Raw genomic sequence first — 19,702 nt, 5'->3', positions numbered from 1 at the left:
TGAGCGAAAGCTGCGATCTTTGACCATTAACTATCATTCAGAGAAATTTGTTCGACATCACCCAGATTGGAGGTAAATCTCTCAACATGAAAGATTCTCCCAACATAATCTAACTGTAAGATAGAAACTGAAAGTCCAGTAGGCTAATAATAATCATTAAATAATCTGTTTAATATAAAGTTAACATCTTTACTCAAGAATTGTAAATTGTAATTGTAAAAGACGACCAAATCGTTTCATTTTTATACAGAAAATTATATATTATATAATTATACATATTACTATGTAATTATAGAAAGATTATGGTAAAAAGGAGGTCTCAGGAGTGGTGGTTGGCCACCTATTGCCAGAGACAGGCGAAGGCTACTCGCCAAAGCTGAATGCAGATTTAATCCGTCAAAGCCGTGTGGTTATTAGGATAATTGTAGGCCTATTAACTGGCCACTGCAGGCTCAGGAAGCAGATACATCGCATGGGCCTGGCGGATGATAGCCTTTGAAGGTTCTGTCAGAAACAGGAGGAAACGGCACTGCATGTGTGTCTGGCTAAGGATGTAACTTCTCGGGGAGGAAAAAGCAAGGCCTGTGAGCTTTACTCAGGAGCCGCTCTCCAGAATTAAGAGTCCGATTAAACGGTCGGGTCTGAAAGGCGAGCTTTAGAGTGGGAGAAGCCACAATAGATCCAAATGGGTCGCAGTGGCGTAGGCCTTGAGGCCGCCCTAGTTGAATCTAATCTAAGCTACGGTAAATAAAATATTCATAGCCAACTAGACTCAAATAGGACCTCGAATGTGATGAGTACCAATTAAGCGGCAATCTTATACTGTTTTATTCCAGGTAATATAATTGTAAAAAACGTAGCCTGGGTAACTTGAGAGTAGAAGAAATCACCATTCAAACTTTCGCGGGAAATCTTAAGCTGAGTTTGACGCTGTTTTATCTCTAATTTTATAGAGGATCGTATGAAATCTAAAAAAAAGCTCTCTACAATCGATAAAGAGACCAAATACCTTACTTTTCATTCTCAACTGAAGAATCTAAAGCAGAAGCCAAAGTATAAACGGCACACCGGTAACCGCGAACTTTGCGAAAACGCATTCGCCCAGGTAGTAAAGTATATTTACAGTTCTATCCAAACGGAAAGTCTCCTACAAAATATATGAGCGAAAATTTTTAAAATTGCATTAAAAATGGCAATGCCACTATAAAGGCCAGATTCTTGAACACCACGTTTCTTATGAAGTAAAATCAGATAATGAAAAGCAGATCATGTAAATAATGAATCCATTAAGAGGGTAAGAGTTTTTAATATTCATTTGGCACGAGATCTAGAAATATTATTAGATATTTAACAAAAAGATTACAACGCAGGCAAAGCTATCATAACTTCAGTAGTCTGTAGAATATGATTTGTCAAGCAAAAGCGCGATGTGACTACAACATTCCTTGTATTCAATTAAGAATTATCGCTTTTGTTATTTTTATTTTTTATTTATTTATTTTTGTTTTGAGGTTTTGAGAATTTTGCTTTTTTTTTTTCTTCAACAAACATACGTTGAAGCTCACTTCCACAAAATTAAAATTCTAAGGATACTTTGATAAACGTTACTTACACTGACAACATACCCCAAATCCATTTGCGCAAGCTACTGTAGGCATACCACCCTTCGCTAGGCATTCGTTCTGATGATAACAAGTACCTCCTTCTTCACATTCGTCGTTCGAGAATTTGACGATTGTGAAAAGATTTAAAACTGTAAACATCATAAATATCCATATAATTTCTTCTAATACCTACTTTCTTCTAAATGTGCTCTCTAGAAGCACATTCTTTCTGAAGTAAGGACATTCAGACCGCTCTAAATACAAGTTTAAAGAAAAAAAAAAAAAAAGAAAGTACAAGCATCTTAAGAACATTATTTTATAAAGATATGTGTAGAGCGCTTGTGATTCTGATTAGGATAGTTTATTTCATATTAATTTTCAATGTAAACTATTGGACAACTTTAGTCTAAATATATAATATATATTATATTTTGATTTATACGATTGCAATGATCTTGAGAAACAGGCAAAACTATGATAGTTTTAGGAAAGTAACAAATTTTGGGTCATGTTTCATGTACGCCCATTGTTCCCCACAATTTTGTATGACCATTTGCGTAGGGCGATTATTTATTGTTTTTTAAAGATTCATAGATTATTAGTTTGATACCACTTATTACAGTCAATGTGAGTTAAAAAGTGTGCTACTCTTTTCTAAACAAATATTTTGAAAATGGCCAGCATAAGGGACTGTGTCATCTAATAAATACTTAACAATATTAATGAACATTTAATGCAGAATAATTTCTTAAATGATATAAAATTTGAATAAAATATGTAAGATTTTAAATGTTTCTAAATGGCTAGAATTACAAGCTGAAGCATGAATGAAATGTTGGGTACTTGCTGATTTGTGTACACTTTTTCGTTTAATCAACCCTTATGCTTAATTTAACTTAACTTTTTAAACTGTAAGTTTTTGTTAAGAAGATTTTTTTTTTGATAGATTGTTCTTTTTCTTCCTTAATTTGATCCACTTTAAATTTATCCAATGATAAATAAATAGTAGGATATCTAGAACAATTAAGCTGATTTACGCCGGGAATAGGGGTTACAAACTTTTTATCTTAAACTGGATGACAATTCATTCATGAAAATCAGTTCAGACGTCGAAAATTTAAACGACGGTATGTATAAAAGCAGGACTGCACTAGAAGAACCTTAACCTCATCACCCTCCCAAGTTTTATCAAAATCGGGATAATATTTAGAGTTATTAATAATAAATGTTTAAGAGGGGGCCATACATAGAGGCTAAGTTCTCTTCCATTGTGCTGTTCTCAAAGTGCTGCTTTGAGACTTCCAAAAGACACGTAAATCCAAATCCAATGAGACCTCTTTTATATCCGCGCATTTAGGCGCTCGTTGTTTACAATAAATGTAACAACAAGGACAAGAACAATATTGGAAAATGACGTTTTTGCTCATATTTGACTTTTTTCCTCAAAATCTATTAAATCATCGTTTTTGTAAAAAAATTACTCTTATAAAGGAGGATTTGCCCTACATTTTAAGGAAAATTTGGGAATTTTATCTTTATAGAAAAAAGAGAAAAAAATTGTCAAAGTTGGGAGCTTTACAACAGTACGCTTTTTCGTGTAGTTTTTGACGATCAACTCTTGAAGATTTTTGAAGAAAATCTGCATGAATGCATTGCTTCCTTTACAAATGCAAGAGGAAGTAAAAATAATAATTAATAAATTAATTTTTTTGAATATAAAAATTACTAGTAGCTGCTGTAACGGTGGTGGTGAGGAGAAGAAGCAGCAGTAGAGTGGGGAGCGCTCGATAGTAGTGGAGTGGGGCAAGCGGCCGGTTGGTCTGTGAGGTAGTATCGGCCGAAGCGAGGCCTGGAATGCAGCTGCATTAAACAAACAGTAAATTCAACTACAGATCAGTAATTATACCGCTGCTTATACCGCATCACCTGGAGCACCTTGCTCGGTCTGAGCTAAGAGAGAGAGAGAGGTGCAGGCGAAGAGAGGAGCAGAGGTGTGAGGCACTGCTTGACTGGGCCCAGACGGAAGGAAGCGACAGCGAGGATTCTTGCGTGAGGCACTTGTGTACTTTCATGTGTTAACCGCTAACCCGGGGGAGTTATTTGAAGGGACTTTGATTCTGTAGGCTTAAGTTAAATTAGAATTAAGATATTAAATTAAGTATTAGTTCTGTAGTTATTATTATTATTATTATTATTATTATTATTATTATTTATTATTTATATTGTATTGGGGATCATTTAGTAATTATTAATATTCTGTACGCATTCAGCTGAATGGCAGGGGTATTTTATTAGTTAAAAAGAAGCGTAGTTATTTATATTGTAATTATAAAAATATATGTTTATAACCTCTGAACTAACCATGTTGTACTCTAAACACAACCCAATTCCCTCTCCTTACAACTGGTGACAGGTGTGTGGGGTCCGTGTGTGACTGACGGGAGTGGGAGTTGCTGTGGCACACTTACCTACTTGATGCGACCTTGAGAGACGTTCGTGCGTTATCTCGGAAACGCTGCGTTTTCCGGGGTTTTGACAATTTTTTTTGTGTTTTAGATGGTTGTTAATGTACTAAGTTTTCAAAAAGAAAATTTTAAAATTTATAATTATTGGTTTATGTAAATTTTAAATTTCAATTTTCCCCATAAATATTTTACAGATAATCACAATATATAAGTGTTTGGTATCTATCGAATCAGCTCATTAAAACGAATCGTGTGGTAGGATTATGGAGGCTGAACTTGCGAAACTGAAACAAGAGTTGGTAAAGGTAAAGAAAGAATTAAGCCAGGTTGCGTCCAGCGAAACTGAAGGAGGGGCGTTACGTGTGAAACGGGATCTTAGCTTACAGGCACTCATAAAACCATGGGGTGGGGGCCCTGATGAGGTTTCTGTGGAAGAGTTCATTCAGAATTTAGAGGACGTGGCCAGTAGTGGGGGATGGTCGGAAGCGGACCTGAAAATTGTATGCAGAAATAAATTAATGGGGGCTGCGGCGTTGTGTATTTCTGGACACCAAGAATTAAGGGTACCTAATGCAAACTTTGAAGATTTCAAAAACGTACTTCGCCAAAGGTTTGTTGACCTCGCGACCCCTGCACAACGGTTATTAGAATTAAATTCATTGCGCCAACGCTCAGATGAAAGCGCTCGAGATTTCGCTGACCGTTGCTTGAAATATGGGGCACAAACTATTCCGAGTGGGTCAAGCTCTGGAGGAGCAGGCTGGGGTGAAGCCCAAGTGGAAAGCTGTGTCATAGCTGCATATATAAAAGGGTTACGAGGGGAAGCAGGCCGACAGTTGAGATATGATCCACCTGGCACGCTGCGGGAAGCGATGTGGAAGGCCGCTAGAGTTGAAGAGGTGGAGGGAAATCGCCGTGGAGGGTATGAGTGGGAATCTATGCAAAGCTCAGGCGCGTCCCAAGTAGGAATGGTGTCGACAAGCCGCCAGAATACGAGCGAAGCACTCGCATGTTTCCGATGCCACGAAAAAGGCCACGTAGTAAGGAATTGTCCCATTCGCTCACCTCGTGATAATAAAGTCATGCCTAATAGCAGCTCCTCTTCTGAAGTGAGAACTAAGCAAAAAAAATTATTGTATTGTTTTGTTTGTGGAGAATGTGGCCACTTTGCTCGGAATTGTTCGAAGAGGGCAAAAGGGCCTAAGGTACAGGGATGTCAGCTCGCTAACATGGACCCAAACGACGTGGGCTCGCCGGTATCTCCGACGGCGAGAAACCCGTCTTTTTAGGAGAATCTCCTTGCGTTACCACCATATCTTCATCGGAGAAAGATTGCTTGTTGGTGGATATTTACGTTTGCGGCCAACCCAAACAATTGCTAGTTGACAGTGGTTCTGATATATCTATCTTAAAAGAACCAGAAGCTGGCACTCTAGTGACGCCGGTAAAGTGGCAGGCAGTGGGGGTAAATGGCGTGGCCATACCTATTCAGGGAATACAAACCGTGGAAGTGTTGCTGAATGGACAAAAGTTCTATCAGCAATTTGCCATTGCTGAAGTTACTACCCGTGGAGATGGCATTATGGGCTGGGATATGATGAAACAAGTAGGGTTAGTAGTAGATGCGTCCCGGGGAATAATTTCAGTCCAGAATCAAGAAGTGGGGGATCACTCTAACCGTGAACCCAGGAATAAAGAACCTGTTGTCGAGGGGTTAGCAAGAGTTTCATCCGTACGGAAGGTCGCTGTTCCACCTCGGAGTGAGCAGCTAATAGAAGCAAAGTTGCCAAAAATTTTAAACGGCGAAATCCTACTTGAGCCGAGTCCCTTAGCTAACCCACAAATACGGGTAGCAAGAAGTGTACATCGGGTAGACGGAAGGAGAACATGGGTAAAGGTAATAAATATTGGCGCAACTCCGATGACTATAGAGAAAGGTCAGAGGTTGGGAGTTATTGAGGAAATTGCTTCCGAAAAAGGGGGGGGAGATGGGCACAGTTTGATAGGTTCTCCAAATGAGGATGAACACGTCGTATATTCAGTGCTAGCAGAGAAAGAGACCGATGGTGGGGTAGCACCTGAACTTGAGGTTAAACTGGGACACTTGGACGAGAGGAATAAGCAAATGATAATGGCAGTCTTGAGGAGTCATGCCAAACTCTTTGACCCCCCTGGTCGCGAAGGTAGCAGTCTTCCGGTGTTTCATAAAATTGAAACCTTAGAGGAAGGGCCGGTCACCAAGCGGCCGTTTAGAGTTCCTTATCACCAAAGACCTGTCATTCATCAACATTTGCAGGAGATGCTGGATAAGGGGGTAATTGCGCCTTCCACGAGTCCGTGGTCGGCCCCCATAGTTTTAGTTCCCAAGAAGTCCAGCGAAGGGAAGACGGAATATCGTTTCTGCACGGATTTTAGAGGATTAAACAAGATCACCAAAGCAGATGTGTATCCCCTACCATTAATAAATGAAACCCTAGAAACTTTAGGTAATAGCCAATTTTTCTCCACTCTTGATCTGGCGACAGGTTATCACCAGATACCGATACATCCTAGTGATTGTGAGAAGACGGCATTCACCACAATTGGCGGTCATTTTGAATACCGCAAAATGGCATTCGGATTAGCCAATGCTCCAGCCACCTTTCAGCGTACTATGGACCAATTATTGGCTGAATTAAAAGGGGATGAATGCCTAGTATATCTTGATGATATTATTGTCTTTGGAGCAACGATAGAACAACACTGTAGGCGGCTGGATCGAGTCCTTGCCCGACTAGGGTCGGCTAACCTTAAAGTAAAGCTAGAGAAATGTAGGTTCGCCCATACCGAAGTACACTATCTAGGCCACATTGTCTCCAGGGAAGGTATTAAGCCAGATCCTGGGAAAATCTCAGCAGTAAAGTCCTTTCCAGAACCAAGGAAGGCACGGGAGGTTAGAGGGTTTTTGGGACTAGCCGGGTATTATAGACGATTTATTCGCAATTTTGCAGACATGGCCCGTCCGCTCACTCAGCTGTTGCGAAATGGCGTACGATTTAAATGGGGAAAGATGCAAGAGGAAGCTTTCCAGCAACTTAAGGATGCACTTTGTTCAGACGCGGTTTTAGCATATCCGGATTTTAAGACACCATTCATTCTCGCCACCGATGCTTCGGGAGTAGCGCTTGGGGCTGTCCTTTCGCAGAATCAAGAGGGACGAGAGAGACCCATTGCGTACGCGAGCCGCCAATTGAGCCCGGCGGAGCAGCGATACTCGGCAACCGAACGGGAGCTGTTGGCCGTTGTGTGGGCCACTTCTCTTTTTAGATGCTACTTGTTCGGAAGGAGGTTCTCCCTGATTACCGATCACGCAGCACTAAAATGGATGCTGCATCTTAAAGATCCGTCCGCTCTGTTAACGCGTTGGTCACTGAGGTTGGCCGAATTTGATTATGACGTAGTTCATCGTCCGGGGCAGAAACATAGGAATGCTGATGCGTTGAGCCGCGCAGTATGTACTGTGGAAGAGCAAGCCAGATCGAGTGCGAATGTCGATCTTGGATTAGCTCAAGAAAGGGATGTATGGTGCAGAGAAGTGCGCGAATCTCATAATGAAAATGTGACAAGAGGGTCGGACGGTATTTGGTACATGCGCCGAGGAGAAAATAAAACCTGGAAGGCATTAGTGCCCGAAACCTGGCGAACACATGTCATACGCCTACACCATGATACTCCTTGGTCAGTGTTGTGTGGGGAGAGGTAAGTTAAATTAGAAGCACCAGTCGGAGTGAGGTCTGTATTACAACTGAACTTACTAGTTCACCATAAATTATAATAACATAGAGTTCAGAGTCCACAACATCTCCCTTTTTTAGAAAAATTAGAATATTATCAACTAGACAAAAATTTACCTCTATAAAATTAAAATCAAAATTAAATTAAATTACCTTCAAAAAATTACTAATTTAAAATCTAACTTTCTAGACATTTCTTATCTTATTTTATTTAACCTTATTATAAAAGCATAATTATCGTAAGATCTTTTCTTGATATTATTTTAGTTTTCACAAAGTTCATACATCTTTTTACTACTATAATCGGATTAGTTTTAAAACATGAAAATAGCACATGACAAACAATTTCTTTGTTCTATACTTTGAACCTGTGCTTTTGTGATTTAAGAGACAAAGTTGTAGTTTTAAAGTTAACCTGTGTTTATAAGAGACAAAGTTCAATAATGACAGTGAACCAGTTGCAATACATTAATAATACATAAAATAAGTAAAGTTAACACACAAATCTAATACTTAACAGGTTTAGAGGTTACGCGCCCTTTCATGGTGCGATATGGAATTTTGGCGTTCTGTGGGTGGCTGTCAACTTCCTGAACATCCTCATCTAATATCTGCAATTTTTGATTAGATGATCTCAGATGATACGAGTTTCTTCTAATTATATTATTATTATGATTTAAAATCTCGTATGATCTGGGCCCAACTTTTTTCAAAATTGTAGCCGGTTTCCATTGTTTATTTTCCTTAAATAACACACTATCATCCACGTTAAACTCAGGCCTATACCTTGCCGCTTTGTCATAGTATGACTTTGTTTTTAACCCTCTTCTACTTAAATGATCCTTATATCCCCTAACTATTTTAGGCTTGAGTTCTGACCTAACTATTGGTAATTTAGTTCTTAACTTCCTGCTTTGAAGTAGCTGTGCAGGTGACCAGTTACTTCCTATTACTGGAGTAGTTCTGTATTGTAACAATGCTGATTTAATGTCTTCTTTATTTAGGCTACATTTTTTCAAAATACTTTTGGCAATTTTTACGCCCATTTCCGCCATCCCATTAGATTTCGGGTATGTAGGACTTGAATAAATGAAATCGAAATTCCATCTACTTGCAAATTCTTTGCACTCTTGTGAAGAAAAGGGAACATTATCAGCAACCACCACTCTAGGTATACCGAATGTAGAGAATACCGATTTTAATTTTTTTACAACATCATCCGCAGTTTTGGAGTGGATATGTTTCAGCTCTAACCATTTGGAATAGTAGTCATATATTACTAAATATGATTTATTTTTAAATTCAAGAATGTCTGTTCCTACTTTTAAAAAAGGAATGTTTGGTATTTCATGCGGCATTAACGGTTCTTTTATATTATTGTTTTGAAATTGTTCACAAGCTTTGCAATTTTTTATGAAGTCTTCAATGTCTTTAGTGATTCCCGGCCAGTATACATGCCTTCGAGCTAACTTTTTTGTTTTATTAATTCCGAGATGCCCTTCATGGAGTTTATTTAAAATTTCCGGTCTAAGATTTTGAGGAACAACTAATTTAGAATTACAATAAACTAGGCCATCCTTGACAGTGATTACGTCTCTAAGCCTGTACATTATTTTTAAATCATTGGGGAAATTATTTGTATTTTTTGGCCAACCTTTAATAATAAAATTCAGTAATTGGTTCAATACCGAGTCCGATTTTGTCTTTTCTACAAACAATCTATTTTTCTCTTCCGATAACTGAACTTCCGAATTGACTTCAACAACATGCACTATCTCTTCAACAAATTCATCATCTTGGTCATCTTTCTGTGGGCTAAACCTTGACAATACATCAGAAACAAACATTAATTTACCTGGAACGTATGTTAGCTTAATTTGATATTTTAACAATTTTAATCGCATACGTTGTAGGCGAGGAGAAGGAATAGATGCTATTGGTTCTTCAAATAACGTGACTAAAGGTTTATGGTCTGTAAAGATTTCTACGTCACGACCGTAAATATAGTGATGATATTTGCGCGTTCCAAAAACTAAAGATAATAATTCTTTTTCAATTTGGGCAAAATTTTTCTCAGTTTCAGAAAGACTTCGAGACGCATAACTAATAGGTTTATTTTGTTGCATAAGGCAACAGCCAAGCCCAACTTGACTGGCATCGCATTGTAATTTAACTGGGATCGTTTTATCAAAGTTTTTAAGTATTGGAATTTTTAATATAATTTCCTTAATTTTATTGAACGTTTGCTCATGACTTGGAAGCCAGCACCACTGAATATTTTTCTTCAAAAGTTCATTAAGTGGGGATGTCAGGTCGGATAAATGAGGAATAAATTTTCTTAAATAATTTATCATGCCCAAAAATTTTTGAAGCTCAGATTTCGACTTAGGTTGGTTCAAATTTAAAATTGAATTAATATATTCTTGCGCGGGTCTCATTCCTTCCTCAGAAAAGACATGCCCAAAATATTTAACTTCACGAGCTTTAAATTGAATTTTATTTTTATTAAATTTAATATTTTTCTTTCTCGCTCTATCTAAAACTTGTTCTAGAATTTTATTATGTTCTTCTTCTGTTGATGAATAAATTAATAAATCATCAAAATAGACTATGACGTTTTCTATGTTTTTAAAATTTTCCTCATTACGATCTTGAAATTCCTCGGGGGCACTAGAGATTCCGAAGGGAAGCCTTAAAAATTTATAATAACCGAAGGGTGTAGAAAACGTACAAATTTCACTAGAAGGCTCGTCCAATTTAATTTGATAAAAGCCATCTTTTAAATCTAACACGGTAAATATTCTTGCACCTGATAACTTCGAGGCCATTTCTTCTACTGTAGGAATTAATTTATTCTTTCTAATTATCGCTTTATTTACTTCACGCGGGTCTAGACACAATCTAAGAGAATTATCTTTTTTCTCTACCACAACTAGATTACTCACCCACGATTTGGGTTCACACCGCGAGATTATTCCTTCATGTTCGAGTTCTTTTAATTTTAATTTCAATTTTTCTGCCAGCGAAAAGGGGACTCGCCTAGGAGGTTTCATAATAGGTTTTATATTATTATCTATTTTAATATTACAATAGCCTGGAAAAGCACCCAGTCCCGTAAACAAATCAGCGTTGTTTTTTATAAAACTCTCCTTATCCACAAGTTTTTTATTTACTTTTAAGTTATTTATCCTTTGTATTAAACCCATAGTTAGGCAATCCTTCAACCCCAAAATTGGTTTTATTTTATAATTATCTGTATCATCAACTACTACAAAATTTACACTAAATTTTTTAGAATTTAATAAACATATTAAATCTATTCTGCCCATAGTTTTTAATTTACTCCCATTATAAGTTTCTAGTATTAGACTTTGATTTTTTATATTTTTTTGATTATTTTTATCAATACTACTGAAAGGAACAATGGAAACATCCGCACCTGTGTCTAATTTGAATTCAATTTTATTATTATTAGCAAATTCTAATACCTGTGTCCATTGACGCTCACCAGCGGGAATACTAGCATCCACTTGGTCAATCACCAACCCATCAGAAGCCGTGCAACCTCTTACAAACTTAGCAATTTTACACCCAATTGCGAAATGATTTTTTTTTCCACACTTAGCACAAACACGCCCAAATGCCGGGCAATTGGCTCTCTTATGAATATTTCCACATTTTTTACAGGAATAGCTAGCCCCACCTTCACTTATATTTTTACCTTTTGCTCTATCACTATTCACATTTTCACTTTTCTGCACTGGCTTGAAATTCTTCTTTTCTATCTTTTTCTTATAGCTCTTCTTATCTTGTGGCCCTGTAGCTCTGTTGAGGTAATCGACTTTCTCTGGTAGATTCATAACATTCGCCTGTTCTCTACTCAACTCAGCTGTTCGTCCAATCTCGATTGCTTTTTGCAGCGTTAACTCTTTTTCTCGAAGAAAGGCTTCTCTAAGGCGCACTTCTCGGACACCTTGAACAATTCTATCCATTAGCAGCCTGTCCGCTAGTTGTTTATATTCACAATCATTCACTAGATTCTTTAATTCTGTGACAAAAGTATCAAAAGATTCATTTGCTTTTTGATTACGACTGTTAAAGAGAAAACTGCTGAGCACCAGGTTCTTTTGCGGTTCCACGTACTGCTCAAATTTTTCCAAGACCACGTCAAAGTTTTCATTCTCTCCCTCAGCAAATGTAAATGTATAATATAGTTCTTTTCCCTTAGAACCAATAAAATTAAGTAGTACTGCTGTTCTTCTTCCACTGGAGCCTTTTGCGTCTGTAATGTTTGCAGCTTTTAAGAAAATATCCAAATCTCTGCGAAAAACTCGCCAATTCTCCGCTAGATTACCTTCAAACTTCATTTCAGAGGGTCGTGTGAACACTTCCATTTTTTAAAGTTAATATTTCTATTTTAAAGTTAATATTTTTCTATTAACACTTCCTTATTAATATTATTATTTTAAACACACGATTATACTATTAGCGAGAGTTATTAAAAATTTGAAATACTTTTACTAGAAGGTTCTAGAACGACTGCGCCATGTTGTGTGGGGAGAGGTAAGTTAAATTAGAAGCACCAGTCGGAGTGAGGTCTGTATTACAACTGAACTTACTAGTTCACCATAAATTATAATAACATAGAGTTCAGAGTCCACAACAGTCAGGGCATCCGGGAATAGAGCGTACCCTAGAGAGATTAGAGCGAATATTCTATTGGCCCGGGATGGCAAGGGATGTCGAGAACTATGTTAAAGAATGCCATTTATGCAATCAGCGGAAGACGCCTGCTGGACTTACAGTTCCCTTAGGTGAGCCATACATTACATCGGTTCCATTTGAACAAATCTCTCTAGATCTCATGGAGTTCCCGAAGAGTTCGGAAGGAAATAAATATTTATTAACATTTATAGATAATTTTTCCCGTTATGCGGAAGCGATTCCTCTAAAGGGGCAGACTGCCAAGGAGACAGCTTATGCGTTTATAGAAGGCATAATTTTAAGGCATGGAGTACCTAAGCGTGTTTTGACAGATCAAGGGCGGAATTTTGTTTCAGAATTTTTCCGAACCGTGTGCAAAGCGCTGGGTATTCGAAAAATACAAACAACTGCTTACCGACCCCAGAGTAACGGACTAATAGAGAGATTGCATAGAACGTTGACGGATTCTATATCCCACTTCGCGAGAAGAGATGGAAGAGACTGGGATCATTGGATTCGGTATGCCCTGTTAGCATACAACACTACGCGGCATTCTTCCACTGGCTATAGCCCCTACTTTCTTATTCACGGGCGGGATGTAGAACTCCCGTTCGACCAGGAACTCACCCACATACCACTGCAAGCATCCAGCGATCAGGACTTCATTCGGACATTACAAGAACGGCTAGCAACGGCGCGAGAGATAGCAAGGAAAAGGGATTCCGATACGCGAGAGGCGCGAACGGAAATGTTTAATAAGGGCAAGAAAATGCGTGAATTTCAGGTGGGCGATAGAGTGTACTTGTTAGAGCCAGCTATAAAAGAGGGCCACGCTAAAAAGTTATACCGCCCCTGGACGGGGCCTCATCAAGTTAGCAAAAAGCTATCCCCTTGGAATTATGAGTTAACTTTAGCCTCGGGAGGTAATTATATTACACACATCAATAGGTTAAAACCGACACCCTCACATCACAATATAGCGGCCAAGAGACGCAGAAAGAATAGGGGAAAGAACAAACAAGGTAAGAAAGTACCAGAGGAAAATGATGATAGGGAAACCGGAGGGGGGATAGGAAGTAGGAGTAATTCCGAAGAGGGCCTAACGGATTTTGAAATTATAACGGCTTCCGGGGAACGGCAGGGAGAAGGGTCATCGGGATGGCCGGAAGCAACCGCCTATATCGAAGATGATAATGGGGAGGAAACCGAAGGGGCTAGTAGTGGGATATCGGTGGATCCTGACCCCTCGTGGCTACCGGAACGAGGCACCGAAATTGGAGAAAACCGATCACCTTACCAACTAAGAAATCGCGGGCAGTCGCCGCCTGGGGAAATTCCTACTCCGGTCAGGGTCAACGCACGGCCTCGGATGAGAACCGTTCCTGAACACCAACCCTAAAAAAAAAAAAAAAAAAAAAAAAAAAAAAAAAAAAAAAAAAAAAAAATCCATTAACCTTACAATTCCGATATGTATCCCTGCAAAAATAAATACAGGTTACAAGACTCACACTCGACGAGAGGAAGAGGAATGCCGGAGAGAAGCACCGACAAGCAGAAGCCATCATGAAGAGGACAAGTCGAACTGGGCAAAGAATTAATAAAAGTGAAGTCCTTAAGAGGTGCTTCACTTTTGGAAAAAGAGGGATTGTATGTAACGGTGGTGGTGAGGAGAAGAAGCAGCAGTAGAGTGGGGAGCGCTCGATAGTAGTGGAGTGGGGCAAGCGGCCGGTTGGTCTGTGAGGTAGTATCGGCCGAAGCGAGGCCTGGAATGCAGCTGCATTAAACAAACAGTAAATTCAACTACAGATCAGTAATTATACCGCTGCTTATACCGCATCACCTGGAGCACCTTGCTCGGTCTGAGCTAAGAGAGAGAGAGAGGTGCAGGCGAAGAGAGGAGCAGAGGTGTGAGGCACTGCTTGACTGGGCCCAGACGGAAGGAAGCGACAGCGAGGATTCTTGCGTGAGGCACTTGTGTACTTTCATGTGTTAACCGCTAACCCGGGGGAGTTATTTGAAGGGACTTTGATTCTGTAGGCTTAAGTTAAATTAGAATTAAGATATTAAATTAAGTATTAGTTCTGTAGTTATTATTATTATTATTATTATTATTATTATTATTATTTATTATTTATATTGTATTGGGGATCATTTAGTAATTATTAATATTCTGTACGCATTCAGCTGAATGGCAGGGGTATTTTATTAGTTAAAAAGAAGCGTAGTTATTTATATTGTAATTATAAAAATATATGTTTATAACCTCTGAACTAACCATGTTGTACTCTAAACACAACCCAATTCCCTCTCCTTACACTGCAATTGAGAGCACTTTTTCTAAAGTTTAATTTAATCAAAAATAATCATAGGTTGGCTAAATGATTTGCTGAAAAATCTAGTGTAAATAATTTATCGAAACAACAAATATGAAGGACAATATAAAGTTCAATTGGTAAATTAGACTTGGTGTTTTCCATTTTACTGAATTAGAACTAGCGCCTTTAAGTAATGATTGTTCTTGTTGTAGGTATAAATACAACTTAACATTGATTAATTAAAATTTATAAAAAAAAAAATTAACTTACATTTGGGATCCTTAAAATAATTTTTTCTCTGATCTGTCTGCAAAACTTTTTCAGGTTTTTTCTTTCTTCGCCTTCGCTTCCTGTTTTGCTCTATTGAAACTCCCGTAGGTCTCGGAGTTTCCGTGGTGGGTTTTATTGTTGATAATGAATTGGAATCACTTATTAAAATATAATTATTATCAAAATCTTCCCAATTAGTAGCTACTTTAGGAAGAATAAGTGTTCTGGCAAGGGTACCATTTTCATCTCGTTGTTTGAATATTCTCAAGTTTGAGCCGGCCGACGTGACACCACCAGAAACAAATGACGTTGCCCTAGATAGAGCGTAGAGGAAAGCGACCAGGATGACTTTGCACGACATACTGACGTGACTTATTTTCAACTACTGCTCTTATCAAGACTACACTCAACGGTCTTGGACCACTCTTCACGCTCCATATGTCAAGATAGTTGCTTAGACCTGTACGAGGAGGGATCCCATTTAGGAAAACATAGAAATCTCTATGAAATTTTTTAGTACTTTATGTATAAAATACAGGTTAAGTGAATTATTTAATCGCCAAAATAGATATTAACAGATTTGCAATGCTAAACCATGGTAAAAGGCAGAATTCAAAGCAAATAATAATAATGAAACAATAAAGCTATTTTATGTATGAATACTATAATGTATATGTATATATTACACAAATATACAAATATTTGATTTTCTTAATATTACACCTTAATGAGTTAGCCCTCATTTTATTGTTACTTATTGGTAAACAATTTTTATACTTGAATATGAATAGTTATTGATTACTCAAAGCGCCTCTATTGAAAATAAATAAAATAAAATGGAAACAGTTTAAAGGTGCACATATCGTAACAATAGATCTTCAAGACCCTCCAAAATAAATTTGTTTGGAAATATTCCAGTTAAGAATTATATGTATATCTATTTGCTCAGTAAATAAATTTAATAGAGTCATTTTCTTTATAAAAAAACAAAATTATTTTTTTTATGGAGTCCTATTTTGTCGTTTTTGTGATCAACAGAGTGATACATGTGTTCATGGTCTTATAACCCGCAGATGTGTGATTAATAAAAACACATTCCCTTTTTTCAGTAATAATATTGAACTTTTATAGATAGTTCAATGGCTTCTTGACCAGTTCTGTGTTTTTGGCGCATTTATCTGCTGTCCATTTCTCTAACTTTATTGAATAAGCACTCTCTAGTAATGACTAGACACTCATTACAATAGTCATTCGCAACTCACAAACATTTGTAAATACGAAAATGCAATTGTTATTGTCTATTGAAATCTGTTGTTTTAATTTTTTTGAGTAGAGACACTTTTATTTATTCATCTTATCTTATTTTCTCATATACTTCCGACTTCCAAAAAATAAAAAGCAATAATTGCATCGCACAGCGGCCAAACTTCAACAAGAAATTTCTGCAGTACCTTCCTCAGCTAAGTTCAGCACTATATCAGTAATATCGATAAATGTGATCGCTCCTCCGGAAGTATTATATCCCATCTCTTTTTTTCCTCTAATGCAAGATGATACATTGGAAACAGCTCCTGTCATCAGATTACTGAAGCTTCGCAATCCTCCTCCAGACTACGAAAAGAGAAAAGAAGATACGACTTTTATGTTATGCACTTCACGAATAATTGGCCAAGATATATTTTCGGGTAAAGCACGAATAACGGATCTATCGTTAATACCTCGACTATGGACAGCTAACGGAGCATTATATGTTATTTAAAAGATGAGAATTTGTTACATCTTTTATAAAACTTATAATGCCATAAAAGAACAGCGTACATCCGTAGCATCCGTGCCCCATCTTATTTAGGAATAGAATTGTTACCCACAGTGACATAATTAATTAAACTATTTCTTTAATTTTTATCCTCCCACCCTGGGTGTGCGACTGAACAGTTACCATTTAGGTTATTGTAAGTGGACTGTGGAAGTTCGAATAGGTGAATCAATGCATTAGAATAGATAACTTGAGGGAAAGATAGCTAAAATCTATAATTTTTATTATTTGGAAAGCTAGAAAACAGATTCGGAATTTTGAGAAAAAAGTATAAGAAATAATTTTGTTGAGCAGAATCTATGCCGTCTATCAAATCTAAAAATTTTTTTTTGGAAGAAAAATGGGCAGGGATGCTCTTTCGCAAATGTGCAAAGAATCGCGAAAGAAAATTACTTCGAAGTGCTATGGAAGACGTAGAAGGTACAGGACCAATTAAAGGAAACGATACTATGAATAATCATAGGATCAACTAATTGTTTGACAACTTCGATTATTTTATTCGAACAATGGCCATGAAGTTTTTTTTGCTTCCTTCCCTGTTAGCTTTAAACAATTTGAGCTATTTCCTTCCTATCTGGAAGCTGGAGACGCCCACGAAAGGAGATATGTTTAGAGAATTATTACATGATTTTATTATTACAATTTATTTTTATGTTAGTAGTTATTCTGACATTTCTTTCTTGACGCGTTATCAAAATAATTTTATTTTTGTCAAAACTCCGACATGAACACATATAACGTACATAACACCGAATTTAAGAGGTGTAAGTAATAAAAAAAAAAGACAAAAACAAAAACCTTAGCAATTAAAAAGTAGTTAAGTTAGTAACAATTAAAATTTAACAATCTAGAAATTCTTATTTAAATCTAAGATGTGGACATCTCAAAAAAGAGAGTAAAGAAAATAAAAAATTACTTAACAACATGAGAAGTGTACATATCATCTTAAAATGCTTTTTGAAAATCCATCCATTGTAACTAAAAGTACTAAGCGTGAAGGCATCTTACTTTATTCAATTCAGATACTTTCTAATAATTTCATGTCTAATTTATTGAAAAAATAGTGGCACAATTGTGTTCCAAGATTTCTCTTAAAGTAGTATCTGCATCAGCTTTAACTCTTTAATAAACTTCACGTAAGTCTAAACAACTTAATTCCAACATAATTTGCGCAATACTTTCCAAAACCATGAAATAAAACGTGCATATCTTTGTAATATTGTCTTAGAAATGTACTTGACCAACCTGTTTGGTGATCCTTTTCAGGAAATGATTCTGTAACCTCCTGTAGGCTACGAATTTGTTCAGTGTTATGTACTGTTTTTTCTGCTTCCAAATTAACCCAAATTTTCTAAAAAGCTTTCAATCAGAGACGGTCATTGCCTGAAGTTATTTGGTACGTGCTCATATTAGTGGACCGCCACACGTTCCTACAAAATCTGATAACAAACTGGGCACCTAATCTGTTATAGTTGTACATCACCAAGCTTAATTGGTCTTAATCTTAAATTTTGTTAAATATGTTGAGATGGGTGAAGGATTTAGGTTAAATAGTTAGCGCAGTGCATTCCTCGTGGTTATTCCGAACTCGAATCTTACAGTCCAGATGTTGAACCGCCGTAAATTACAAAAACAAAAGTGTAAATTTGATTAAAAATTATTCTCTTACCAGAACCAATTTTATGAACAGAAGAAAAGACTCGCGATGGGAAACCCCTTATCACCGATCATCGTCGGTCAGGTCAATGCCGATCAAGACTTTGGGGTCGCTCTTGAAGTACTTGGGAGGAGTAAATAAGTGAAGGATTGAAGGAAAGATGAATAGATTGGAAGAAAAGAAAGGAACTGGCCAAGTATATAAGAGAACCTGCAAGTCCCCTACACTGCCCCACACGGTAGAAAAGAGGTAAATTGTTAGATTATGTATGTGTGAATGTAAGGGCTCACCACCCATTAAATGTTAGTAAGCATTAATAAGAATCGCTGACCAGAAGTGCTATTACAAAGTGAACGTGTGAAATGTTGAAATTAACTCTTTAGAACGAATACTAAGTTTAAGAAAAATGTAATGACGTTATTAACAATAAGAGAAAGTCGTGTGAGTGTCCACATCAGATGTAACGTTGCTACAGTGAGAATAATCACAAACTGAGAGAAAAAATTAGAGGAAAACACTATCTATAACCCACAGGTTTGAAAACTTGCTCAATTTTTAAATTTGATATAATTGCAAAAAATACTTCATGTACGAACAGCGAGGAAAAGTAAAAAATAGTGTAAATGCAATATTTTTTAATTGAAATGTTTATTTCTCCTTGTTCGTGAATTAATTTGAAATAATTTCGTGCACAATAAAAATAATTTTTATATCTGCAACAATTCAAATTACTATAGCGACAATCAATAACTGTAAACGTAGTTGATACCGCAGTGCTTTATTTTATCCGTAATAACACCATTTTTTTTTTCTTCTTTATGACCAATTTCAGATTTTTAACTGTCATCAGAAGTTGATCAACAGATTTGATTTACAATTTTTGACACATGTTACTCTTGCAGAAAGGAAGAGTTCATATTTGTGTACATGCACGATACTTATACTTTTTATTAAATAGTAAAATATTTTTGTAAAAAAAATTAAATGTAAAATTGAGTTTGTACTTTATACGAAAATCTGAAATCGAAAAGAAAAACGAGCGTGCAATGGCGGATAAAATCAAGGATAAATAAATTGTAGTTTTCATTATTTCTGATT

At 36.9% G+C, this 19,702-nt stretch overlaps 1 protein-coding gene and 1 long non-coding RNA gene across 5 annotated transcripts in view; one reads left to right on the top strand and one right to left on the bottom strand.

The window, feature by feature from the left end:
* The window catches only part of LOC141460927 (uncharacterized), a 27,406-nt gene extending 8,768 nt beyond the window's left edge, over positions 1–18,638 (bottom strand). For 2 of the 4 annotated variants that reach the window (XM_074141423.1, XM_074141452.1), the window contains exons 1-2: positions 15,132–17,756; positions 1,613–1,753 (exon numbers count right to left, since the gene is read on the bottom strand). In XM_074141423.1, coding sequence (XP_073997524.1) covers positions 1,613–1,753; positions 15,132–15,492 — 502 coding nt within the window. In that variant the 5' untranslated portion in view covers positions 15,493–17,756. Of the gene's footprint in view, positions 1–1,612; positions 1,754–15,131; positions 17,757–18,192 lie in introns of those variants that run through there. The other 2 variants (XM_074141433.1, XM_074141443.1) reach the window with 2 other exon arrangements.
* LOC141460955 (uncharacterized) lies at positions 17,949–19,679 on the top strand. Its single transcript, XR_012462445.1, has 2 exons — positions 17,949–18,083; positions 18,638–19,679. It is a non-coding gene; the product is annotated as an uncharacterized lncRNA (long non-coding RNA).
* The last annotated feature ends 23 nt before the right edge of the window (positions 19,680–19,702 follow it).

The sequence above is a fragment of the Rhodnius prolixus genome, unplaced genomic scaffold (genome assembly GCF_049639745.1).
Source record: "Rhodnius prolixus isolate KJV_2025 unplaced genomic scaffold, Rpr scaffold_1, whole genome shotgun sequence".
NCBI classification, from domain to species: domain Eukaryota; kingdom Metazoa; phylum Arthropoda; class Insecta; order Hemiptera; family Reduviidae; genus Rhodnius; species Rhodnius prolixus.
The sequence above is the reverse complement of the archived record's forward strand: the minus strand, read 5'-3'. Positions and strand labels throughout refer to the sequence as shown.